We start from the raw sequence: 24,962 nt of genomic DNA, 5'->3' as shown, positions 1-24,962 counted from the left end.
CCCGGCACGTGGAGAACGATCGTATTCATGATCTAACTTTACGATTATACTTTATGTGTCTAATCAAACCGCGCGATGCTGTTGTGTTCTGGCGTGAATGCCAAATACCTAGACATGCGGATTGTAAACTGATTTTGGAGCCGGTAAATCTGATTGCTCGTTGTTTCGATTATCTCACACGCGGATATTTCCCTTCGCTCCGTCGTCAAGTTATTCCTGCGTCATAAAGGCGACTCTGTTGCAACGCAAACGACTGAAGAGTCGTTCGCGACAGCGAAGAGAGAAACGGAAGCTGGATCGCGAGGGAAAAAGGGGTAAACCGAATCCCGAACGGAACTGCAATCGGCTTTGGCAAGAAATCAGCTTACGTGGAACTTGTACAAAATGATATCCGGCGTCCGCGAGCGTCGAACGAATTCATTATACAGGTTGAATCGATTTCCTGGGGGGAAGTGCTACCACCCGCGACGATGACTGATTAAGCTGATCGCGTTAGCACAATGGGAACGTGAGTCTGCACGATGGGAGATTATTTGTCAATTGTCTGCGTGGAGAACAAACTGTCTTCCATTCGGTCGATTTATGTATCACTTTATTATTTCATCGGGCCGTTCCTTTTATTTCACTCGTTAATTCATTCGTCAAATCGAAAGAGCGAACTCGCCAAGAAGGGAACTCGAACGTGCCGAATTAAGAACGATAATTGCAGCTCATGAATGCTACTTTTAGAGGCTGATGAGCGGACTAATGAGTGAAAAATTACCGGTGCGAGCGCGGAAGATGGGAAGCTCTCTCCATGTGCGACGAAACTTTACGAAAGTAATGACTTGCGGTTTTAATCCTTTAGAGCTGGGAGGCTCTGCCGCCTGATACAGCCACGTTCACGCCCGACATCACGCCGTTGATCCTGTCGGCTCACAGGGACAACTACGAAATAATAAAGATCCTCCTAGATCGTGGATCCACTCTGCCGATGCCGCATGATGTTCGCTGTGGGTAAGACACTTTGGAAGTTTATTAAACGCTTTCATGATAAATGGGAGTTATATGCGCACACATAGTGAACTGCAATCCTTCTTTATGCGATAAAATTGGAAAGCGGATAACTTCTCGTGCAAAAATAAATAAAGAGAAAAGAGATAGAATAAAATCTGTAAACTTTAACTTAAAAAAGATTAATTTATTTATTTTTGCACGATTATTAATGAATAATGCGGATGACACTTTTACTGAGAGATGTAATTTTCCGAAATAGATGTTAAATATTAATTGAAAATTGATTTACTGTGGTTCTTTTGAGTGCTTCTCAGAAGTGTCCGGTCCTTGATCCCGAAGAGCGCTCTTTTCGGGGCTAATTAATTCTCTCGACCGGTTTATCGTCTTATCCCTTTATGCGGACGCGACAAAAGCTAATTAAATTAGGCTAAGCGTATATGAGCGTTACCACTACGTTATCACTCTCTAAGAGAACATTTGATCCGTGATAATAGCATTATATATTAAGCCTCATAAACTTGCTTTGTCTTATATCCCGCATCAGAGAACTTTACAGAAGAATTTCTTCATCCATGATATGAACAGAGTGAGAACTTACGTGCTTATTTGAACGCGAAGATAACAAATAGATGCTGTCTTTTTTCGCACATGGAGGCGAAACGAGGCAATTTCAAATATACAACGCCGCTTCGAACGAAATTACTTGTTCTTGCATGAGTTTCTAAATCTCGAAACTCGCAGGAAAAATATTATCATTCAAAACCGCGTCTCGCCTTTGAAACTATCCTCCTTTTCTTTATATAAAAGTGTCTCGCGAGAAAATTCCAAACAGCTACGTTCTCTGGATCCGAACAAGATTTCCCGTTGGTCGTGAACCGGTCGAAATGTTGAAAAGACGTTACGGTGTCATAAAAGATGATATAATGTCGCGAAATACACGGTCGCCCTGGGAAATATTCGAGAAACGCCGACACCATTCGGCGATCCATCGGAGTTGCTTTCATTTTAGCCTTTAGTTGTTGATCATACGTTATTTATTGTAGATGCGACGAGTGCGTGACATCCAGGATGGAGGATTCCCTCAGGCATTCGAGGAGCCGAATAAACGCCTATCGGGCACTGGCCTCACCATCCTTGATAGCACTGTCGTCTAAGGATCCTATCCTGACTGCCTTCGAACTCTCCTGGGAACTTCGACGACTATCGTTCCTGGAGCACGAATTCAAGTGCGAGTATCAAGTAAGGAACGGCCATTTTCCATGGTATCGCCATGAATTCATAAATAAGATAAATTCTTTACACTGGATCGTTGCACGTAAGATATTCCAAGTTCGACACAATTGATTTACCCGCAGCGTCGATGTTCCTCGACGAGATGCCTCGTTTCCGCGGCAGTTTATTTTCACGTGACAAATTTATTCTGCGGCAAGGTTCTGGGTAATATAACACGGCGGTTAATACGTGCTTTCCTTAATTTAACGGTGATATGGAAGATGTACGTTCTCGTCTCTCCTCCATCGATCTCTCGAGCCGGTCGAGCGTCGTGCTTGAAGCGGTGCCACGTTTTCTCTCTCCTCGTCTCTCGATTTTCTATCTAACAATAAGTGGCGAAAGTTAAAGTGCTCGGCGCACTCAAGCAACTTTTGATTTATAGGTGCATAAATCGCGACCCGCGGCGGCAATACGGCGACCGAAGCAACGCACGCCATTATTGAGTTGCTTTATAGTTTTCCTTACCACGCCCTTTGTTCTCCCTTTCAGCCTCGTCAACGTTCAGGCTTCTACCAGGGTTCTTCTGCATCATCATTTCGTTTCTTTGAACCTTCGCTCTTCGTTCGCCCTTCTCGAAGAGTTCGATTTTCTTTGCACCCTCGCACCCTTGTACTTTCCCCATTTTTCAAGCATCGATCTCACGGAACTTGAATGAAGATGATTTTGAGACCATGAACCAATAGGCCCTGATAAATTGCTCCGGGAACCCTTCTCAATTTCTCTCCCTTTCCGTCCTGCTTTGCCCTGCATGCTTTCCCTCATTCTTGAGGATGCTTTCGGGGAAGTTTGGTTCGTGAGTCCTCGTTTATCTCAGCTACGCTAATCGATCATGAGTCTAATTTTTCGTGTGATCTCTTTGCATATCTCTTTTTCGTTAAAAATTTCGTCGAGCGACACGTTAAGTATCGTGCATTGTGCGAGCATTATCGCGTCCCACGAGATAAACCGAGTTTACGGCACCGTTGAGATTGAAGGTTGGCAACCTGTCGTTGCAGACTGCAATTTGAGGTAACGGTGGTGTTCGCCAGATAAGCCGCGCGCGGTAACACCCCGAAGTAATAAGATTGCATCGTCCGTTTGCTTCGCTGTTCGACTTGCATCTTAGTATCGTGTATAAGATACTATAAAAATGTAACAGTGAAGGAGCTAAAACTAGGGTTCCATCAAGGAAGCAATTCTTTGCTAAAACGCTTTGGCAAAACGATGAAACAATGAAACGGGAAACGCTGCTCACTCGAAATGCGAAGCGTCTCGGGAAATAAATTCCCTCGCCGGCAACTGCGCATCGCCAGCCGATCGGTAAGCGATTAACGGAAATAGATTATGTCGATTCTGGACGAGCGATGTCATCTTTGTCTTTTTATGGAGGGGGCGGAAGAAGACTTCCCACGGAAATTCTCGACATTCGTTCGGTCGACAATGCGGGACACATTGTGGAGACTGTTATATCCGCGGGTTACGTGACGGGAATTCAATCGAGTCTCCGAGGTGAGATCGGGCCGAACGATTAGGACAAGATCTCGAGCGCTTGTCGACCTTGCAGGAAGCCTGGAAGTTCGATCAGCCCCTGGCTTTGTCAAGCGCGCGAATCCTCGCGGCTCGCAATTCCCGACACGCGAAGCAACACAGCGTGGAGAATTTCCTCTCTCTCTCTCTCTCTCTCTCTCTCTCTCGAAGATATTGGGCGATTGTGTCTGGCATCTCACGGCGGAATTACGGGAATTATTTTCGACGACCTTAGGGGATTAAATGTTTCGTGGAGAACGCGCGTCATCGAAATTGCATTACAGCGATCAAGGGGAGGAGAGAGAGATAAATGATGTACACCGACGTCGTGATTTCAGGAGCTTCGAAGACAGTGCCAAGATTTCGCCACCGCCCTGCTGGACCACACTAGAACTTCTTACGAGCTCGAAGTCCTGCTGAATCATGACCCAACGGGACCAGCTTTTGAGCACGGAGAGAGGATGCATCTCAATCGTTTAAAATTAGCCATTAAACTGAGACAGAAGAAGGTAAGGAATGACAGAAAAATTAATTTTATAATTTTGTATCATATACATATTGTTTTTCTGTACGTGTTATTACACCTTATGTTCAATTGTATTAATATCAAACTTTTGCTCTTAGTGATTAAAATCACATTTTATTTTCTTGGACGAGCATTCGAATTTGTAAAGACATAAATTGTCTTGAGTTGAACATGCGAAGGAATCGTTTATTACAATTCTCCGAAACATGGTCATGTCGCAAATTTCTCGCTTGATTGCGACATCAAGATTTCGAAGCACCATCGACGCGGCGCGGCTACAATCAAACTTCAATTAAGCGAAGGAGATGCAGGGTGTCCGTTAATTTAACGTTATAATTAAGGACGACAGTTCGGACAGAGAGCAATTGCAGTTTAAACTCTGATTGAAGCGACCACCTTTCGCTGCCCGTCCCTCCTCATCTCGTTCACATGAACGGAGGGAAAATGTCGGTCCAATATTACCTTACCTGGCTATTTCCAGTTCGTGGCGCATCCCAACGTGCAGCAGCTACTGGCATCGATCTGGTACGAGGGTCTGCCGGGATTCCGGAGGAAGAACTTGTTCCTCCAGGTGCTGGAGATCGTCAGGATCGGCATACTCTTCCCATTTCTCAGCGTGGCGTACATCATCGCGCCTCACAGCGTGGTCGGCCAGACCATGAGGAAGCCGTTCATCAAATTCATCTGCCACTCCGCGTCGTATTTCACTTTTCTATGTGAGTACATATATCCTCGTGGTGGATCGCTTGCATGACCGACGTCGTGCGGTATATAAGTCGCCGTCTTCTGTCGACTTCCCTTGTATAAAACATTTTTGTCTTTATCGACTGATCGATAACTTTCTGAGAGATCAAAACCACGTCCGGCGCAAGGAAGTCTTCCAGGCTGACGCATGTGCGAAACGGATGAACCATCTGACGGTTCCGGGCGTGTTTCGTTCTGCCGAGGCGGTTTCATGTCACGCTTTAAATCTAACTGCTTGGCACGACATCCGGCCGTAACCTGCCATTTCCTAGATTGTTCGGCACACTTGATCAGCAGTGACCCAAATATCCGGTTCGTTCCGGAAATATCGGTGGTACCGCGCTGAATCAGCTCAATAAGCCCGATCTTACAAACATTCTTCCTCGTTCGCGCCGGTCGACGTTATTGCCCCCGTGTTCGCCACTTTGTGGCGCTTCATTAATTTCTTAGCCAATTGAGAGACCGAGTCCGCTCGATCACGTTAAATATCTCACTAAGCAAATAACTTAGCAGGAAATGTTTTGCAAACGCCGCAATTTTTCATTTATCAGGAGTAATTATTTAGTCGATCATGTTTTTCGTCTGGTTCTCGTGCACACGTACATTATTGAATCGTTACATGAAAAATACCTGTTTCGTATCGATCAGTTTCGGATTCATTTTATGGGCAACAATGAGTATAATTTAAAAAACTTAATATTTTTCATATCTCTGAGATTAACGAACCATACTCGTATTTATTTTGATGGAATACAGAAAATTAGAAACGTAAACGTAAAATCAAAATTAAATCAAGAACGTACTTTCATATTCATCTGGCGAATGCTAAATTTTGTGTATTCTAAGTATAATTTCTATTTTTCTTGCATCGGTTCTGCCGACTCCCGCGAACAATGTAGAATTTATACTGCGAATTTCTGAAACGTTACATCTGACTTTAAAATGTTATTTGAAAATTTCGTGAAAAATCAACAACTATCTCGCGAGAAGCGAAAGTTTTTAAAAAAATTATGTTACTTTAAATATAACATACGTGATATCAAGAGACACTCATGTTGAAGAAATTTGCTTAAAACAGAGACTTTCGAATGTGCAATGATCTATTAATTTCACGTGCTTACAGTATCGAGTATGAAATCATCCTGTATTCGAAGTATTCGGCGACATGCATCTTGCGCGAGCAGCGTTTTCCTGCGACGTATTTAACTTCCCGGCACGTTGGCGGATCAAACATCCATGTGGCGAATGTCAAACAGTTTACAAATACCTTTCGCTGCCGCTACCAATAATAGTCGTGCACTAATGCGCGGAATTCAGGCTAAGAAGCATTACTGCTCCGAGATTAATTGTTCACCCGGCCACGAGCGCTATATCCTGCTTGGCTTTCGCCATTCAACACGATCCGGTTGTACAAGTCGCTTCATTATCGCCGACGAAAATTTCTATATTAACTAGACACTAACGAGGTTTACGAAAGAAACATGAAAGACAATTTTGGATGAATTCCTTCGGGAAGAAAAAACAGAAAATTTTTTAAACTGAAAACCAGTAGCTACCGTAGTGTTTTATTCTTCAGCCTAGCTCGCTGGTTTCCAACATTACCTATCCGAGGCATTAAATCTCCGCAAGTTGAATCTCCGCTGAAATAAAGTCCGTTTTAATTGGACCAAGAAACGAGTTCTATTATTACTGTCGCGACTCGACGTCACGAGAAAATCGTCCTGAATTTTCAACGATGATGATTGTGCATAATTTTGCTTGCGCAGTCATGTTAATTCTGGCTAGTCAGCGGATAGAAAGCGTGATCGGTAATTGGATGGGACACGACGTAGTCGAGGAACCTCAACCAGCGCCGACGAAGAGAGGTGCCGCGCCGACGATCGTGGAATGGTAAGACTTCTCTCAAGTTTCGCGTAAATGTTTGTACACATATCTCACACACGTATTTGTTTTAACATATTTCTATACACCCGACGCTTTATTAAAGTTCTTAAATTCCCGATGAGAAGCAACGAGACGAATACTTATGCCGAATTTCATACGCGCGCCGGGAGCAATTTTCCGGCGGAAAATTACGGAAATAAGAAGAACGAGCAAAAAAATACGGGTAATAAAGTAAAAGAAGCCGAATAAAGTTCGTGTAATATCCACCGGCTTATGACATTCCGCGCTCGGTGCAGAAGAGACCGTAATATACATAGAACGTCGAAGTATTACATACTAGAGTCGACAGTAGATAAACCCGGGTGCAATCTCGAGGAGTCTTTTCCCCGGGACGAGAGCGAGATCGGGAACGAGGTGATCAGGACCCGTCACATTGCGAATTTATGCTTATCTCGGCGTCGGGCTCGCATTTAATTTACTACGATCGATAAGCCGCCGAGAGAGCCCGCTTTTCGCGCGGAAGAGGCAAGACCAAGGAGAAAGAAATGTGGACACGCTGCTAACGAGCCCCCGAACAAATTTCGAGACCGCAACATCGATCAAATCGATCGAAGCGAGGCTTGACGCTTAACGAGAGTCGCGTTAAGTGAAACGAATCGCGCAATTGCGTGCCGCAGTTCTCTTCTCTTGCGCTCGTAGCCCCGACGATCGGATCGAGATGACTGTGATGCGACACGTCGCAGGTTTATATTGGCCTGGGTGTCGGGGTTGATCTGGTCGGAGGTGAAACAATTGTGGGACGTGGGCCTGGAGGAGTACGCGCACGACATGTGGAACGTGATCGACTTCGTAACGAACTCGCTGTACGTAGCCACCGTGGCGCTCAGGGTTGTAGCCTACTACAGGGTACAGAAGGAGAACGAAGAGCAGAAGCCGGGCTTTGTGACCGAGCTTCAGCGGGAGCAATGGGACACTTGGGATCCGATGCTTATCTCCGAGGGCCTCTTCTCTGCCGCCAACATTTTCAGGTAATAATAAGCGATCGCGCGTCTCTCCGTTGTATAACGAAGCCCGTGGGCCATGTGCGTTTCAGTTACAACGTCGTTAAAAGCCCCGTGAAATAGAGCGTTTTACTCTGCGACGTAATAAAGTGGATACGCGTATGCGTGTGCATGCGTGTTACCGATATTTCCCCGCGCGTTGTAATTTCGTAATCCCGAAATACGCGTAATCCGTGCACCGCACGTAGCATGATGAATACGTAGAAGTGGTGGTACCGTGCTCAGAATGCGAATGAATTTTTTATTGCGCTGGTTAACGCGAGGTGGAAGGGAGATAAAGCCCGTGATGTAACGTAAAACTCGATATTGGGAAAGTTAGCACAGGAGACTGCTAACACCGTCGATGTTACTTGAATTAAATGCGAACGATGTTGCGTTGCAGCTCGCTAAAGCTCGTCTACATATTCTCCGTTAATCCGCACCTCGGCCCCCTCCAAGTTTCCCTGTCGAGGATGGTCATGGACATTATGAAGTTCTTCTTCCTCTACGTGCTGGTTCTCTTCGCTTTCTCGTGCGGTAATGTTCGACGTTATACGAATAATGGCGTCGCAATAAAGCGTGCACGAGTAAGATCAGTGTAGAAAACGAAAAACTATTCGCCAGGTCTGAATCAACTTCTGTGGTATTACGCGGACATGGAGAAGAAGCGGTGTCCCACAGAATGGACGTATCCACCGAACGCCAACGTTACCACCGACTCCAACGCGTGCATCGTCTGGCGCAGATTTGCAAAGTAACTCGACGATTATTTTTGCGTGAATTTTTGTTTTCCATAATTTTCCATAAAAATTGAAGAAAGTCTCTTCTTTAGTTTAACTCTCATATGAATTTTTAAAGTACAAAAAAGCGAACCATAGCTTTGAGATTTATAAGATCTAAATTGTAGAATGTTTTAGTTTGAAGATATTTTTTCTGTTTTATTATATCTCTTCGATTTTTATATCTCAAATCTTTGCCGACAGTTTATTCGAGACGACGCAAACGTTGTTCTGGGCGGTTTTCGGTTTGGTGGATCTCGAGAGCTTCGAACTGGACGGCATCAAGGTGTTCACCAGATTCTGGGGTATGCTGATGTTCGGCACTTATTCGGTCATCAACATCGTCGTTCTCCTGAATCTCCTGATCGCGATGATGAATCATTCCTATCAATTAATCTCGGTAAGTTTCCCGCACATTTCTTTCTCACGTACAGCTATAAAAACTTACGAAAAAAATTTGTGAAATCACGTATCGCGCGTTTCATGGTTTTCGCATTTTACAATCAATGAATCTAATTAGCGGGGTTACTCGATATTTGCAATCAGGAGCGCGCCGACGTCGAGTGGAAGTTCGCGAGGAGTAAACTTTGGATCAGCTATTTCGAGGAGGGCGGAACCGTGCCACCGCCCTTTAACATCATACCAACCCCGAAGAGCGCCTGGTACGTTGCACAATGGGTGTATCGGAAGCTTTGCGGGCATAGCAGGGCGGCGAAGAAGGAGCACATGCGCACGATCAGGGTAAGCATAACTTCCGGCAAATTTTTGCAAAATAGAACAACAGCGAGCGCAGGACGCCGCCTTTACAACCGAATTCTCGGGAGGACCGGCCTGCTTCCGGTTTACGAACGTGAATTTTTATCTCGTACAAAATGCAAAGCAAGCTGCGAAGTGTAAGGGACGTCGGTGACTGGGAACGTACTGCGAGAGCGAACTCGGTGAATGCTGAAAAATGTCGAGAAATGCAGTTCACCGTAAGACGCCTTTTTACGAATTCCCGCTGCGGAGGGCCGCGGCCAGGCTTTGGATCTCGAAATCTGGTTTCTGGATGCGCGAAAGAAGGCAGGAATATTTAGAGCGGAATTTCAAGTACTGCTGGAAAAGTTGGCACATTTTTTAGAACTTGTAGGAGATATTAAATTCGCGGGAAAGTTTTGTCGTTATTAGCCGCAACGCCCCGTCGCGTCGCCGTGCCGATTTATGGATCGTGCGAATGTTTTTTTTTTTATTATATAGAACTTCCTTTAGAAGAGACTTACCAACTTTTGTCCGTATGAAAATTCGTCGACGAATCTGAGGTTCTTGACGGAAACGTTAAGGGACTCGTATTTTACAAATTACGAACGATTTAGGGCGTGTAAAAGAAAGAAAGAGAGCTCTTCGAGTAAGACAGCAGCATTTCATTCTTCATTTAATTTTTCAACTTGCTTTCCTCGTAAACAATTTTTATATTTTGGCAGTTTTGAAGATTTAATTGAAATAGATACAGAGAGTCGCAAACGAATAATGGCGACCCTCGACATTTTGCCTAAGCAGAACGCGAATACATACATTATTGAAAGAATCCACGATTGAAACGTAGCTTGGCAAGGTTTCGAACGCGAACACCGCTATGCGCATTTTTGACGGGAATCTTTGAAGTTGGAGGACTTCACTTTCTGATTCTTGTCTCAGCGAAAAGTCAAGCAGGCTTCTGAGCGTGACTTCAGATATCAAAGCATCATGAGAAATTTGGTAAGACGATACGTCACCGTCGAGCAACGTAAGGCCGAAGGCGAGGGTGTCACGGAGGATGACGTGAACGAGATCAAGCAAGACATCAGTGCATTTCGCTGCGAGCTCATCGAGATACTCAAGAATTCCGGCATGAACACTTCAACCGCGGCGGGCAGTGGTACCGGTAAGTTGCACCGAAAAAAGAAGAAAAAATAAAATAGAAATGAGTCAGCTAGAATTATTCTGCATGAAACGCACAGTTTTTGCTAGTTAAGCACTAGTATTATCAATTACGTAACGTTAATAACTAATAAAGCACGATAGCGTGAATATCGATTGCGAATGATTAATTACATCAATTTTAATAAGCGGGTTTATTTAATTAAATAATATTATTGCAGAATTTATTAAGCGGATTAAAAGCGCAATGTATAAACAGGGCTTGATCATAATGTATAAACAAATAATTATTTCATCTTTTCCATCTAGAAGTTATAATTCTGCAAGAGGGACAATGTGATACGCTAATAAGAGCACATCCAAAGCGCATTCAACGGTGCACCAATGAATGCACGTGCTTTTGAGCTAAGGATTAAAATTATACGAGCCACAGCGCAATTCTTGATAATCCGCAAATTGTTAATCGCGTCACGCAAACCTTTCAAAACTTTCAATTTAACTTCGTGACTCGGCTCAAGAATACCGATTATTACTTCATTCGCGGTAACGCTCGCGCGTTAGTCATCGAACACGAGTCTCCCCCGTAATAATACAGAGTTAAAAAAAACGTCATTAATCACGTCGAATTTTACGGCTAATTACCGCAATTAAGGATTTCTCCGAGGGGTTCTCGAATATCACGCGAATTTGAATCTTCGAGCGTTCATAGATGGAGCATAGATGAATAAGTGATTAATGATTGTTATGTTATATAGCAATTATTCACTGCATTTCTTTTCTATTGTTCTTTTACCGAAATCTATGATTTCTATGATCTATTCTATGATTCAGTGAGCAGGTTTATATATTATTTATTTAAAAAATAAATTTAATAGTCGGATGCATTATACGAGCTGTATCCCTTAGTTGTTTAAGTTTCTTTGAGTTTTTAGTAGATCGCTTGAGGTTGCTCGTCGTTTTTTGTCTGCCCCGTAGACGGTAGGCTTAAAGAGCTGTCCATAGGTGCGGGCGGCAAGAAGAATCGTCAGAAGGAGCGGCGCCTGATGAAGGGTTTCAACATCGGGCCACAGCCGGGCGGAAGTGGCACTCTACCGCCCGTGGCGGAATTCATCGCATCCCTACAGCAGGTGCAACACGAGAACTCCCATGAGCTATTTGGCTCGACACTGAGCGGTATATTCGGACCAGGTGCGACCCCGAAGAAGAGCCCGCATCATACCAGCACTAATAGTGTGCCCGGACTCGCCACCGGATCCCGACAAAGTCGTGGTACCCGAAGCAGCTCTCGGAAGAAGCGTTGGGGCACGCTAATCGAAGCGGCGAAGGCCGGAAAGGTCTCCAGGCTCATCGGTAAGTCCACCAAGAGTCCCTCGCACGATGATGCAACGTATTAAATTATGAATCAGCCAATATTGAATTTGTTTCACATGTAATCATTATTCATTATTCGTATAAATATTCGAATTTATATCAATATGAGATTTCATATTTGATTGCAAACTCCAGAGTAAATCTACGAATTTAAACGAACGCGAAAATGTTTACTACAAATTTCGAGAAACAATTAATATTTATAAGGATTCTTTATAATTAGTAGTCAGAATCTTTTATCGATCATCCATGCTTTTCGTTTCTCATTAATTTGATATCATTAGTTGCCAAGATAGTGTTATCAGAAATTTTTACTTAAGAATTCGAACTTTACAGCAAATAAAAGATCGTTCTCTTTCTCCCTTTCCAGGTAGATCTCGTTCGGAAGATTCGGTGTATTCACCAGCGTCGGAGGACGGCGGCTCACGATCCGAGGGCTCGTCCGACTCCAAATCCTCTCTGGAGACGCCTGGTCCTGATGTACAAAGCGTGCAGCATCCCCATCACTCTCACTCTCATCACGCGCACCATCACGAGGCCCATCACGTGTTCACTCACGGTTTGGGCCCAGCCCTGGCCGCCCTGAGGAAGAAGCGCAAAAAGTTCTCCGCGTCGAGATCCTCCACGTCCGCGATGACCAGCAGCACCAACACAAACCCCGTGGATCCGGGCGCGATGCATTCGGTGGCGACCGTCCTCGCGTCCAGGGTCTCGAAGAAGCAGCTGCAGCGCGCCAGCAGCGTGCCCACCCGGGGCCCGGAAATGATGCCGCAGTCAGTGTCACGACGACACGAGGCCATTCAGAGCCAACAACCCAGCCTCGACGTCATCGAGGTCGCCAGTATCAGCGAGCAGCAGGGTGAGTCGACGTAGTCATAGTAGACGTAAATTATACGAGTAGTGTGTTACTTCACGAGGATGGATCCGGTGCACACTGCGTATCCGTGCACCTATAATGCTACGATCGCCGGTCGCACTTTGTTCTCCAATAATTCTACACCGCGATAATATCGGAAATTAAGCGATTAAGCCGGCGTTTAACTGGCGTGGAACATTTAACGTCTGGATTTTTCATTGGAGCTTATCGGATATGGATTGGAGCTTACCGAATATTCAATCAATTTCTATTAATTTTATCATTTCATTACTGTAATTCTAAATCGATGGTAAATTTGTAATCATTATTCTATTAATCTCGTTCGCGTATAAGTGTCAAAAGTTCGTTTTTAAATTTCCATTAAATCGAACATTTTTATAAAAAGACAGACTTTGGTAATGCGGCCGTGATTACGTTTCCGCGTCATAAAAGATAAGAAAACAATTTTTTCTTATCTTTTAAGGTGTTGTCAGCACGGGTCCACTGACGCCGTCTACCACCGAAGAGAGCGTGGTGGTGAGCGGCGTGCCGTCGAAGTTCACCGTGAAGCGTAACGGATCGGCGACGCAGCTGCAACGTCTTCCTGGCATCGAGCCGATTTCCGGCCACGACGAGTCCGCCGGGTGGCTCTGAGGAAAACGACGTGTCGCCGACGGGCGGCAGTCGACCAGCTGACACCAGGAAGCATCAGTCGGAACTCGCTAGCTTCGAGCTTCGTTTTCAACGGCTATGAGGCTAGGACGACGCTGACGACGATCGTATACCTATACACGCGCGCAGCACGACCGTCCCGACGTCGGCAGACGCACAATGATGCCTTTCTCGCGACGCGATGCGCCCACGCCGATTAAACGTAAGAGCGACGTCGATCGGGAATCTCGAAGAACTTCCAACTTCCCGTCGGCCCACCGGAAACGCTCCTCATTTCACAAACGAGCGTCCCCCTTTAGCACGAGCGCAGTTTCCACCCTCTGATCGTATCGACGTCCGACTGCTCGAAAGCACATTCTGATAACGATTGCGTTACATTTATTCCAGTACTTCTTATATTTTATACACATATTTTTCTACGTTCTGCCTTTCTTATACACGCAAAAGAATTTTCTGATAAGTTTGTTTTTTATACGTCTTTTCCGATTTAAGCAAATTGTTTTGCGATCGTACGTAAGATCGTACGTAGGATCGCGTTATTTGCTTAGAGTTCTTGTCATTTATTCGTTGTGCGGTTGACGAGGACCGCGGATTGTCTGTCACGCATCTGTACGATCGATCGCGCGAGCTTCTCCTTTACTTTGCGCGATCGTAGGATCTCCTCGCGTGATTATCTTTGAGCGACGATCGACGGTAGGTCGTATTTACTACTATTATTACTACTGCCAGAACGGGAAGTTGCATGTGTGGGTCGGCGGTAAAAGTAGCCTAGTCAACACTAGTCAGTCAGACGGTCTCGTTACAGAAGAAGATAAGAGACAGAATGACAATTATTACGTTATTAAGTTAACTACCGTGGAATTACGACGGGTTACGTCACGTTAAGTAAGAGTTACACGAGTAGAAGTCGAATCTATCGCATCTTCAGAGCTGGTCTACTGAAGAAAGAGACTTTCGCAGCCACCTGGCTTCCTTCAGGCATACGAAGCTTGCGGTTTTCTTTGGTGGTTTACGTATTTATGTATTTCCTCCGCGCGATCTCACGGAAATCTCACTCTAGTCAGCGAATTTCAACGATACGATTATTGCCAAGGCGGTGGATTTTTATTATTTTTTAATCTACAATAGCTCAGAGAGAGAACAGCCACGAACGGAGGACAACTATTACGTAACAATTCTTCCGTACGATGCGCGCTGTGGATTGCACGAAAGGGAGACAGAGAGAGAAAGAGAGAGAGAAAGAGAGAGAGAGAGAGAGAGAGAGAGAGAGAGAAAGAAAGAAAAGCTGGATCCTTAAAGCTTTGTTCGCCGAAAATTCTTGTCTCAAGGTTCATTGAGTCCTGCTTCAAGCTCACGATTGCGTCGATCTTCGACGATCCAGCGCGTGCTTTTCACGGTCCGCCTATGTTAAGGCTGTCGAGTAGCTACGAAGTCTTTCGTTCTGCCGAATCGGCGAGAGACATCGTCTTGATCCGCGCGCGATTCGCCCGGACTTTTCGCGGGACGCAAGAAAGCGGGAAGCAAGAGTGGCACGACCAAAGAACACGCCGCAACACATAGTCGAGTAGTGGCCTAAGGAAACGGAAGTCCGTACACTATTTCCTAAATACTATCGTGTATATGTACGTTAATAATAATAATTATTATTGTTAATGTTAAACGAGCCGCGCACTCGCGTGACCGACATCACGGGGAAGTTTCGGGGGCGCGGTTCGCTCTAAGGGCGCTATCCAAACGCACGTTCGCTTCCCTATTCATCAATTTTTCCCGGTGGCGGTCTCGTTGGCGCGTTGCAAAAGAGATACCTATAGTTATTATTGAGGTATTATGTATCTATCAAGCGGACCAAACTGTACTTTATATATTTATTTAAGCGACATAATGTCTTAATTAAGGTAAAAGTTTATTTGAAGAATTTAGAATTACGTAATCTTGCACTGAAACCAATAATCGAAAAATATATTGCTTGTTAGTTGAATACGAAGATCAATAATGACTTTTCGTCTCACGTTTATTTCAGTTTATTTAGTTATTTATTTCAGTGCGGCAAAATGCGAACGGTTTGGCGCTCTTGGTAGATGTATAGGGTGATTTAGTCGTTATACCGCCTCCATGTATTATTTATATGAGATTATTAATGTAAATGTGTGAAGCTAGATCTCTCTCTAGTTGGTAGTAAGCCGTAGCGAGCGTTCACTGTGAAAGAAGCATAGGCACCAGTGAACAAATTTAAACGAACAACACGGAACCAACTGAATTTAATCGAATTCACGGAATTATTCGGATTAACAGGCAGTCCTGCGAATCCGATCGAATTTTTTCACGATTGTAGACGTCAAAAAAATGAAATGCCGAGGATCCTTCTTTGCGGACGCGCGTGTTGCGCGCCTTCGTGCGAGAAACGCATTAACATATTACGAAACATATTACGTAATGGTAATACGAAAAAAATGTAGCACGGAGAAATCTCTCTCTCGAAAATCCGAAGTTCCGGATGTTTTCCAGAGGAAGCTGATCGCGATCCGAGGCCCGTGATGAATTATGGCCGCATGAATCACAATGCTCGAGTAGTAAAGATAACAAGCGTGATACCTGAGGCATTAATCGCTCGAGCCACCGTATGTTGCTCAAGGCGATGCTGCGTTCCGAATTGTAGTTGCGTAACTACAGAAAAAGCGAGGAATCAGTCGGATTAATCTCAATTACGAATTTTGTTTCTTCTCTGAAACGTATATATAAATATGCATATACATATTTACGATGTGACATTTAGCGAGTTGCGTCAAACGCAAAGCGATACGAATGCTCTTTCAATCTCTTCGCATTTAATGCAGTGTTACAGACTTAACGCTACGATCTGTTCGATACATTAACTCGCTATTATCCGAACGATGGATTTTGATCAAACAGACATTACGATAAGCGACAAACATTTCATTCAACGTAAATCGATTACATCGACTTCGTATTGTAGTATTGATTGAATTTCGGTGGGAATTAGCGGACAACAACTGACACAAGATGACCATTAATAAAATATCATTTATTCTGATACATCCGTTCATTTCGTATCCAACATTTTGTAGAAAAAATAAAATACGATATGATATTTATTATATGATTAATTTTGCGAGAGAGTCGGCAGTAGTAGATCGACAGTAATGTTTATCATTGTTGTAGAAAAAGTCGTCAATCCATGTTAATCCTAAAATATTCAACGTGAATTGCTGTGGAGCACATAATTCGTAACAATATGAAAAACGATATACTCTAAATTTCTCTCTCGATATACTTTCATGAAAAAATTGTTAATCTTAATCTTAAAAGTCTTAAACTGCAATTCATATGCAGTGAGTAGAATTGACGATTGGAATTTCTCAGTTACATTCTCTATTTCTCGACTCATAGAAAAAAATAAAATCTCGATTAGGAAAGCGCAAGTGAAAAAATGAACAAGTTTCGAATGGTTCGTGATAATCTACGCATTCGATCGCGTTAATCCTGACATCAAAGTTTCGCGGCGGACATTTAACAGACGCAATTAAATCATCAATTTACTGACAGATTTTTTTTCTCTGAGTGATCTCCTCAGGTTCGTTATTCGAGTTCGAGATGCCGCCGTATGGAGTTGCCTTTTCTTTCACGGACATGGGACCTCGCAACGGTAACGACGATGCAGCTTCTTCGGGCAAGGACGTCCGCCGTTCGCAGCTTCTCGCTGAATTCAAAAAACGAAATGTCAGGAGATTCCGTAAAATATCATGAAATTATTATTAATTATTAATACCGCGCTCGTAACATCGACGGTCGGCAGTCATGTAAGACTTTGGAGAATATTTTAAGCTGATTCATAGCTGATTAGCGATTGATTAGCTCACCTCGATGGTACGGTAACTCGTAGAGTAACCGAAGCCGCAAGTAGCATTGCACGGTGACCAGCGTGACCAACGAGTCACCACGCAATCTACGGGAGGATCGGACGGTTCCACGTCTACTTGTGCTCGGTTTATGAATCCGTTAAAAGATTGGCCATTGCGTATCTAAGAACAAAAAAACCAAATGATGTTCCAGACTCTCCCTTGCATTCGTAATATTGTAGCGAAACATTTTTCGCTTACGATGCCGCACGTTGTGTCGCACTCCTCCGCCGTGAGGAAGTTGTTCCTGTTGCCGCGACATCCGCCGTACACGAAGGGCACGCACATCGACTTTTGCGGATTGAAAGCCCATCTCTCGAAATAGCCTCTGCACGGGCCGGGATCTGCCTCCTCCATGCACACGACTGCAAGAGAAAACGAGAGATGTAACGCGAGTTCACCAACTTTTGAGAGATGATCGAGTTCTTGCTACTTCTGATGCGACAGGCGTGAAGTCAAGATTGACGTTTGGCTTTCTCAAGCGAGTAAGACGAAAATTAAATTATTCAAAGTAATATTAATTATTATAATTTGTCATGCTCTTCTTACCCTTTGCCGTCGCCATGTCGAACGTACAATCAGATTGGACGAGGCACGGGCGTTGCTGAAGCAGCTCGACTCGCGAGGCACACTCCGACTGCAACGATGGATCGACCATCAGCAACCTGGTCCTCAGCTTGATGCCTTTGCCACAGGAAGCACTGCAAGGCGACCAGTCGGACCAATCTGTCACCTAAAAATCATCGTCGTTATCATTGATCGTCGTAATGATCGAGAGGATTTATCTCGTCTCAGGCAGACATGAAACACGCACCTTACACACAGGATCCTGCACCTCCGTTCCCGCGGAGCACGGCGGTCCCATGCATTTCTCCTTCTCGACGAGCGACACGAGCGGACACCGTTTGCGACCCTTGCGATCTCGGAACCTCCTCGTGCGCATTTTCAAGCCGATCCCACACGTGTCCGAGCACTCGGACCACTCGCTCCACTCGGTGGTCTGGCAGAGTGGATCATTGCTCGGGGATGAAATCACGTCGTCATCGCTCTCTTCCTCTCCCCTGAAATAACAGCAAACGTGAGATCGCATCAGAAGATTTTATTCTCAAATCGTATTGCCTGAAAAATCCATATTTCTGAATAGAGAACGTTTTTAGGAAAAGGAAACTCTTGACGAGAGGAAAGAGAATTGGAAAACCATGAAAATGAAAAGATTTCTAATATGTAATCTCCAATTTTAAGAAATATGGATTTCCGAAAGATTATTCATTTTCACTAAAATATTTGTTTGAATATATTGTTAATGCACTCACGAGCACTCTGGAATCGACGCGACACACATTTCCTTCGAGACCAGCTGTCTATTGCAGTTGAACATGGCAGCTTTTTCCGGCATTCTGTACGATCTCGTGCGCATCCTTAGACCCTTGCCACAGGTCACTGAACACGACGTCCAAGGCGTGTATTCCGTCGTTTGGCATTCCACTGAAAATGCAGAATGAGATAGATAACTGAATTATTTCTCTCGCTCGTACCCCATAATGACAGGGATAAGGGTGCTTAGCATCTTCATCAATAATAATTAATGATATTAAAAATGAATATTCTCAAAAAGATTACTCTCTACGACGTAATGTGCGTACCTCTTGATGTGTCCTCGGTGTTCTCGGCTACTTCCAACTCGGCTACCTGCTGTTGCAGAAGCTCTTCGCTGCATCCGCGTGGGATAATCTTTTCTCTGTCTATGTACAATCTGGCCAGTGGATGCATGGGCCTACCGGTCGGATCGTAGAACGGGGATCGCGGATCCTCCGGATAGGAAGTCGTGATCGGTTTCATCTTTTCGCGCGGCTTCGTTTCGGAGTTCGGTGACATGTAACTAATACCATTGTCAGTCCCGGCGTCCCAAGGATAGAGATCGATTATCATGCTCTTCGCCCAGCTGCAGTCCTTCTGACAGAGATTCAACTTGCTCACGCCGACCACCCAATCGGGAGACGGGCCCAACATGGAAGCCACAGAGAGAAGAGGATGTCGGCGATCTACCCTAAACCACGAAGTGTTCATAATTTAATAAAGATATTACTCATTAAAGATTGTCAGAACAATTATAAAATGCGCCTAAAGCGTATTTTTAAATAATTGGAAATTTTTTCAATGGTTTTCAAAAATATTTATAAAGCTATGTATATTTCTTGATTTAGATATCTGCCGCAATAACGAGAAATATAATTATTGATGAAAATGCCTCGCGATATCCCGAAACATATAAATTCCACTTTTACAAAAATATAGTTTTTGTAAAAGGCTCTTACCTGAAGCTTGTGGTGGTATTGGTATTGACGTTGGGATACCAGAGACCCGCGGCTTTAATAAGCGTCTTGAGATGCCTGGCTCGCTCTCTTAACTCAGCTTCGACGCCGGTTGCGGAGCCCCATTCAGCGAGTTGTCGAAAACCGTCTGTGGCGATGTGATCTCTGCCCCAAAAGGAGAAATTCGGCTCATGCGATGCGCCGATAACGTCGCTGAAGTGGGTCAGCCAGGCGGAAAACGGGAAATCCTTCGGATGAGTTCTATTCGACCAGATGCCCTCCATAGTCAGCTGAAAAATGAGAGATATTTAGAAAAGATGGCAGAGTTTGCTGCGAAACACAGAGAAGAAAGCGCAAATTATTAATACTATTTGCCGAAATTTTTTAAGAAGTTTGCTCACCGAATACTTCGCCTCGTCGCAGGCACAGCACCTGGTTTCGTTCGCATCTTCCGTATCTCCGCCACTGGTCGACTCGCAAATGGTTTTGGAGAGATCATCATCCTCGGCGTACCATCGTACGTTGTTCTCTAAAACCATCGCGGTGAAAATAACGCATCCGGAACCGGCACGAGGCGCTCGCCACATCACCTGGATCTGGATCAAGAGAAAAGACACCTCTAAATATGATTTTATGTATAATGCAAATTAATGACTATTGTTAGTATAACATGCATTATAACGTTGTATAAAGTCGAGATACATAAATTATCGAGAACTTTCTCGATCATTTTTCGAGATCGAGATTTTTCTTAAGTGACCACGATCTCGCGCGATATTTGCACTCGTACCTCTGATTTCGGGAAGTCAGTCGCCTCGGAGACCGTGTTGATGCAATCATCATTAAAGACGGTCAAAGAATCCGGGAATAACTGGAAGTAACCGACGAGTGCAGAATTCGGAGCATGCTGCGAGTGCACTGTGAGCGTGAATCGCGTAAATTGTTGCAATCTCTCGTGCGTTTGCGATCCTGAAATTCCGCATTAATTATTTGTTGGAACAGCATTTCGTGATCATGCGTGGAAACCGATATCTCTCTCGATCCCGGTGTTCTTTGCTTCGATATACTAATTTGTACTAATAAATATTTTATTTATAAATATTTTATTTAAATACGACCTCTCAGACTAATCGTGTAGAGCGCGTCGGGAACATATCCGTTGGCCGGACCGCTGATGGAAATCCTGTAACCACCGTCGCCCTGCGTTCTGTTTGCTGAGGTTTGTCCCACCGACGGCCTCATGGGACATCCGGCGTGAGCCACGACGAGGAGGCACGCCGTTAGTATCAACGATAACATCTTGGAATCTGCAACAATTTGGTCAATGTTTATGTATGGAATTTTATTTTTATCAACTCAGGATTTAGATCAATCATTTCTGGCGTGACCAATTTGTTAAATTGTTCACAATTATTTACCGATATTTCTATATAAGTCTGTGAAATAATTAATTGATGTCATCTACCAGACGTATTTTGTAGAATAAGCAGACAATATATTTTATTTTGGTAACAGAATATTATAGAAATATTTTATCATGTATTTTGCAGGCTCGCAAGTTCAATATTATAACAATATATTATTAAATTTGTTCTCGAAGTAGCTGTAACATTCTCACGGAATTCGTAGCACGGGAATGATATTCCTGCGACCTGGCCTTGAAAGCTCACCGCCTGACTCGGTCTGTCAAGAAAATTGCAGCAATTGACAGTAATATGAAGCCGAGCGAATCGCAGGCGATCTCTTAAGTGCCATTGTTGGAGTTCACGCGAAGGTATGGCGAAAGGGCACGTCGCGCAACGCGAATGCGTATACAATATTGCCGATCTTTTTTGAGCATCCGACTCGACCTGAGGCGTTGAATCGCCGCAGCAGCACCTTGTGCTACATAGGGTCAGGGAACAAAGTAACGATGTAGAGTCACCAACAGATCACAGTTGAGCGCAATTTCGTAATCGCTAGTCGAGAGCTTGTAATCGCGGCCGAATCGTAGTTTAGCAATGTTTCCAGATAACGAATGGTCAAGGAGAAGATGAGGAGAGATCGGAGATTTAAAAATTTTGTTTTGAATAAAAATATAATTCCGACTACGCTTCCACGGTTGACAGCTTAATAATCTTCATTTGATAATGATAAATAAAATTGTTCTTTTTTTTATGCTGACCTGGAGCACGCGATCCTTGAACAATGCTGATATTGTTCGTGCAACGACGTAATGGTCGTTGTGTGCATCATTCGCGAATAATGAAACTCTTTTCTGCAATAATAATAGAGAAGAAATTGTTTTCTGTATTACAAGAAAGAGGAATAGTGAGAATGCTATTATTATCGCTCGCGCGGTTCTCTTATAAATTGTAATTTCCGTTAAACAAGGGAAGATAATAATCACGATCATGTTTCGATACATGCTTGCAGTGATCAAGCGAACGATTTGCATGAATTTTTCTCACTTTCTCCATTTTCTTATCGAAACGATATCGCATATCTTTTATTAATTATCTTTGCATGTAAGACTGCGAAATTCTATGATGATCAATGCGACCGCATGCGTGTGTGACGTTAACTCCACTTAAGATTATGATCCGTGTCAAGATACGCGGCTCACAATTCACAATTGCCGTAACTAATGAACGTCTTCGCCGTACCAGACAAGACCATTATGCCAAACCCATAGCCAAGAAAGCAACTTTGCGCATCGTAAGAAGATCTTGCCTCAAGGCATACATTATTCATTAATTTTTGCAAAACTTGTAGATAAATATGAAATAAAGATCGTGAAAGTTCAGACATCTCTGAAAAACGTAAGAATGTAGCTTTGAATCTGAATCAATTTTGAATTAATATATATCATCAAATTTTTTCTTTTAAATTTATAGTCGAATGCCGACCATCTCTTCAGAATGCTATAATTTCTTTCGCGTTCAGTTAACGAAATTATTTTTACTATAAACAACCACTATTATTGACCTTTTATTATTAACAAAAAAATTCTATTATTTTGTGTATTAAAAATTGAAAAACATTAAAAGTGGAGTGCCAAGTTCACATAGGTCCGAGAACTGGGTCGCGGGACTCGTGCCAATCCGCTCCGACCGGCTTTCGAGATCGACGGCATGTAGGTAGGTAGCTGTAGGTTTCTAGAACGCTAGCCCGAGAGATGAGCGTAAAGAATCAACACGCGGCGCGGTGCATGCGGTCCTGCCGGCCCGGAAACTGCAGAATGCAGCGTGCGTGAGATGCATCTCGTGCTCGCGCGTGGCGCGATCCCCTTCGTCCCGATCACTCTCCGGAAACCTTGTTCGTCCCGTCTCGTGAAATTCATCGTGCACATGGCGTGCGGGGAAACCTGAGAGCTCTCTCCTTGGAATCTCAAGAATGTCCCGCTGCCTGACGAATTTATCAAAGCTGCTCGCGAAAATGCGCAGCGGAACGCGTGATAAATAATCTCGAGTGCATCAACAAGATTGCGAAATTAAGTGATTTCCCGCGCACGTCTTTTATATTCCGGCTTAGCTTTATTCCGACGCGAGCGCGCGATAAGATTAATTAACAATATACAGGGTGAGGCACCTAAAACAGGCCACCTGAATATCTCGGCTGTTATTGGTGATAGAAAAATGTGTCAGACCAAACTTGCATGGTTTCGAGGGACAAATAATTTGTTCTAAATAATTTTTTATTAGGTGGACGCGTAGAGGTCATATGAAGGTCAACTTCGTTTTTTTAAATGGTATGATATGTTTTTTTACGTACCATCTAGTAGAGCGTTTGAAGATGCGCACATTGATCTACGGGTCAAAATTATTCAAGGTCACTGAAGGCTAAAATTTCTAAGTGCTAGAACTTTTTCATTTCTGAGTTTACGGTATTTTCAATAGCAGAGAACTCTAGGCAATATAAAAAATAATGATATCATCAACTCAGAACTCCTCTGAGAAGAAAAAAATTTTTAACTCGAGAACTTTTTCATTTCTGAATTTACGGTATTTTCAATAGCAGAGAACTCTAGGCAATATAAAAAATAATGATATCATCAACTCAGAACTTCTCGGAAAAGAAAAAATTTCTAAGGGCTAGAACTTTTTCATTTCTGAATTTACGGTATTTTCAATAGCAGAGAACTCTAGGCAATATAAAAAATAATGATATCATCAACTCAGAACTTCGCGGAAAAAGAAAAAATTTCTAACGGCTAGAACTTTTTCATTTCTGAGTTTACAGTATTTTTAATAGCAGAGAACTCTAGGCAATATAAAGTAAATTATTTTCCCTTGCAGTTGGCCTTCAGTGACTTTGAATGATTTTGACCCGTAGATCAATGTGCGCATCTTCAAACGCTCTACTAGATAGTACGTAAAAAAACATATCATATCATTTAAAAAAACGAAGTTGACCTTCATATGACCTCTACGCGTCCAGCTAATAAAAAACTATTTAGAACAAATTATGTGTCCCTCGAAACCATGCAAGTTTGGTCTGACACATTGTTTTCTATCACCAATAACAGCCGAGATATTCAGGTGCCTCACCCTGTATACATTTTCTCGTGCGTAATATCGAGATCGATAAAAGAAAGAGAGATCGATAAGGAGCTTCGATAGATGGTGAACGTTTCCGATAGGATAATTTTTGTATTTCGTGCTGTTCGGGTACCTTCTGTTTTCGCTCGTGCGCGCTTTTCGCATGCGGCTCGTAATCGGTGCCGTAATCGACGGCCACTTTCACGGTTTCACTCCGCGTGTGCGTCGCGCAGATTAATCGTGAATTTCACGTGGATCGGCGGAAACTATCGTGTGACGACGACGACAGCGATGGTCAACCGTTTCACGTGTGCACACGCGTGAAAACTGATGCGTATATGACGCATCGCTGAACTGGTACCCCCGGCAATATCCCCCTACCTGTTGTTACACACGTGGGTGAATTTACGCGTGTCCCCTCTTTCCCTCTCCGCGTGTATGCTCGTAATTAGCGAAATAATTACACGTTAACGGCTCGTTTAGGAAACGCGATCCGCGACGTGTTCGCATTCGCGAATTGCCTGCATCTGCTCGGGAGAATGACGAAATGATTAATTGAATCGTATTTTTGCCCCTTGCGATATTTCCAGAGGCTAGATCTCTTAAGCTTTCACTTTTAATAAATTTTATTTATTGTAAATGCGAGTAGTCGTTCAACTTGTACTTTTATC

The 24,962-nt window shown here is 43.7% G+C and overlaps 2 protein-coding genes across 6 annotated transcripts in view; one reads left to right on the top strand and one right to left on the bottom strand.

The window, feature by feature from the left end:
• Positions 1-16,593, top strand: part of LOC105284167 (transient receptor potential-gamma protein) — an 85,718-nt gene extending 69,125 nt beyond the window's left edge. For 3 of the 5 annotated variants that reach the window (XM_011347488.2, XM_026974190.1, XM_026974191.1), the window contains 14 exons: positions 848-996; positions 2,040-2,235; positions 4,113-4,283; positions 4,782-5,016; positions 6,811-6,934; positions 7,672-7,956; positions 8,372-8,505; positions 8,593-8,722; positions 8,952-9,147; positions 9,294-9,488; positions 10,422-10,647; positions 11,619-11,993; positions 12,385-12,873; positions 13,355-13,524. In XM_011347488.2, coding sequence (XP_011345790.2) covers positions 848-996; positions 2,040-2,235; positions 4,113-4,283; positions 4,782-5,016; positions 6,811-6,934; positions 7,672-7,956; positions 8,372-8,505; positions 8,593-8,722; positions 8,952-9,147; positions 9,294-9,488; positions 10,422-10,647; positions 11,619-11,993; positions 12,385-12,873; positions 13,355-13,524 — 3,075 coding nt within the window. Of the gene's footprint in view, positions 1-847; positions 997-2,039; positions 2,236-4,112; positions 4,284-4,781; positions 5,017-6,810; positions 6,935-7,671; positions 7,957-8,371; positions 8,506-8,592; positions 8,723-8,951; positions 9,148-9,293; positions 9,489-10,421; positions 10,648-11,618; positions 11,994-12,384; positions 12,874-13,354 lie in introns of all 5 variants that reach the window. The other 2 variants (XM_026974188.1, XM_026974189.1) reach the window with 2 other exon arrangements.
• On the bottom strand, positions 16,567-21,078 carry LOC105284164 (spondin-1). The gene is made up of 11 exons (XM_020033244.2): positions 20,890-21,078; positions 20,562-20,740; positions 20,173-20,367; positions 19,775-20,061; positions 19,103-19,506; positions 18,773-18,944; positions 18,274-18,520; positions 18,009-18,192; positions 17,661-17,824; positions 17,421-17,582; positions 16,567-17,260 (listed from the first exon to the last, which is right to left on the bottom strand). The coding sequence occupies exons 1-11, from the start codon at positions 21,068-21,070 to the stop codon at positions 17,183-17,185; spliced, it is 2,253 nt and encodes a 750-aa protein (XP_019888803.1). The 5' UTR covers positions 21,071-21,078; the 3' UTR covers positions 16,567-17,182.
• Between the last annotated feature and the right edge of the window lie 3,884 nt (positions 21,079-24,962).

This window comes from Ooceraea biroi, chromosome 12 (genome assembly GCF_003672135.1).
Source record: "Ooceraea biroi isolate clonal line C1 chromosome 12, Obir_v5.4, whole genome shotgun sequence".
NCBI classification, from domain to species: Eukaryota; Metazoa; Arthropoda; class Insecta; order Hymenoptera; family Formicidae; genus Ooceraea; species Ooceraea biroi.
The sequence above is the reverse complement of the archived record's forward strand: the minus strand, read 5'-3'. Positions and strand labels throughout refer to the sequence as shown.

Bases quoted from the DNA above. Each gene is read 5' to 3' on its own strand.
- LOC105284164 (XM_020033244.2), bottom strand. From the start codon at position 21,070: ATGTTATCGTTGATACTAACGGCGTGCCTCCTCGTCGTGGCTCACGCC. The intron at 18,945-19,102 runs GTACGCACATTA...CTGCATTTTCAG, and splicing joins CACCGAGGACACATCAAGAG to TGGAATGCCAAACGACGGAA. The intron at 17,583-17,660 runs GTAAGCGAAAAA...TTTTGTTCTTAG, and splicing joins GCGACACAACGTGCGGCATC to ATACGCAATGGCCAATCTTT.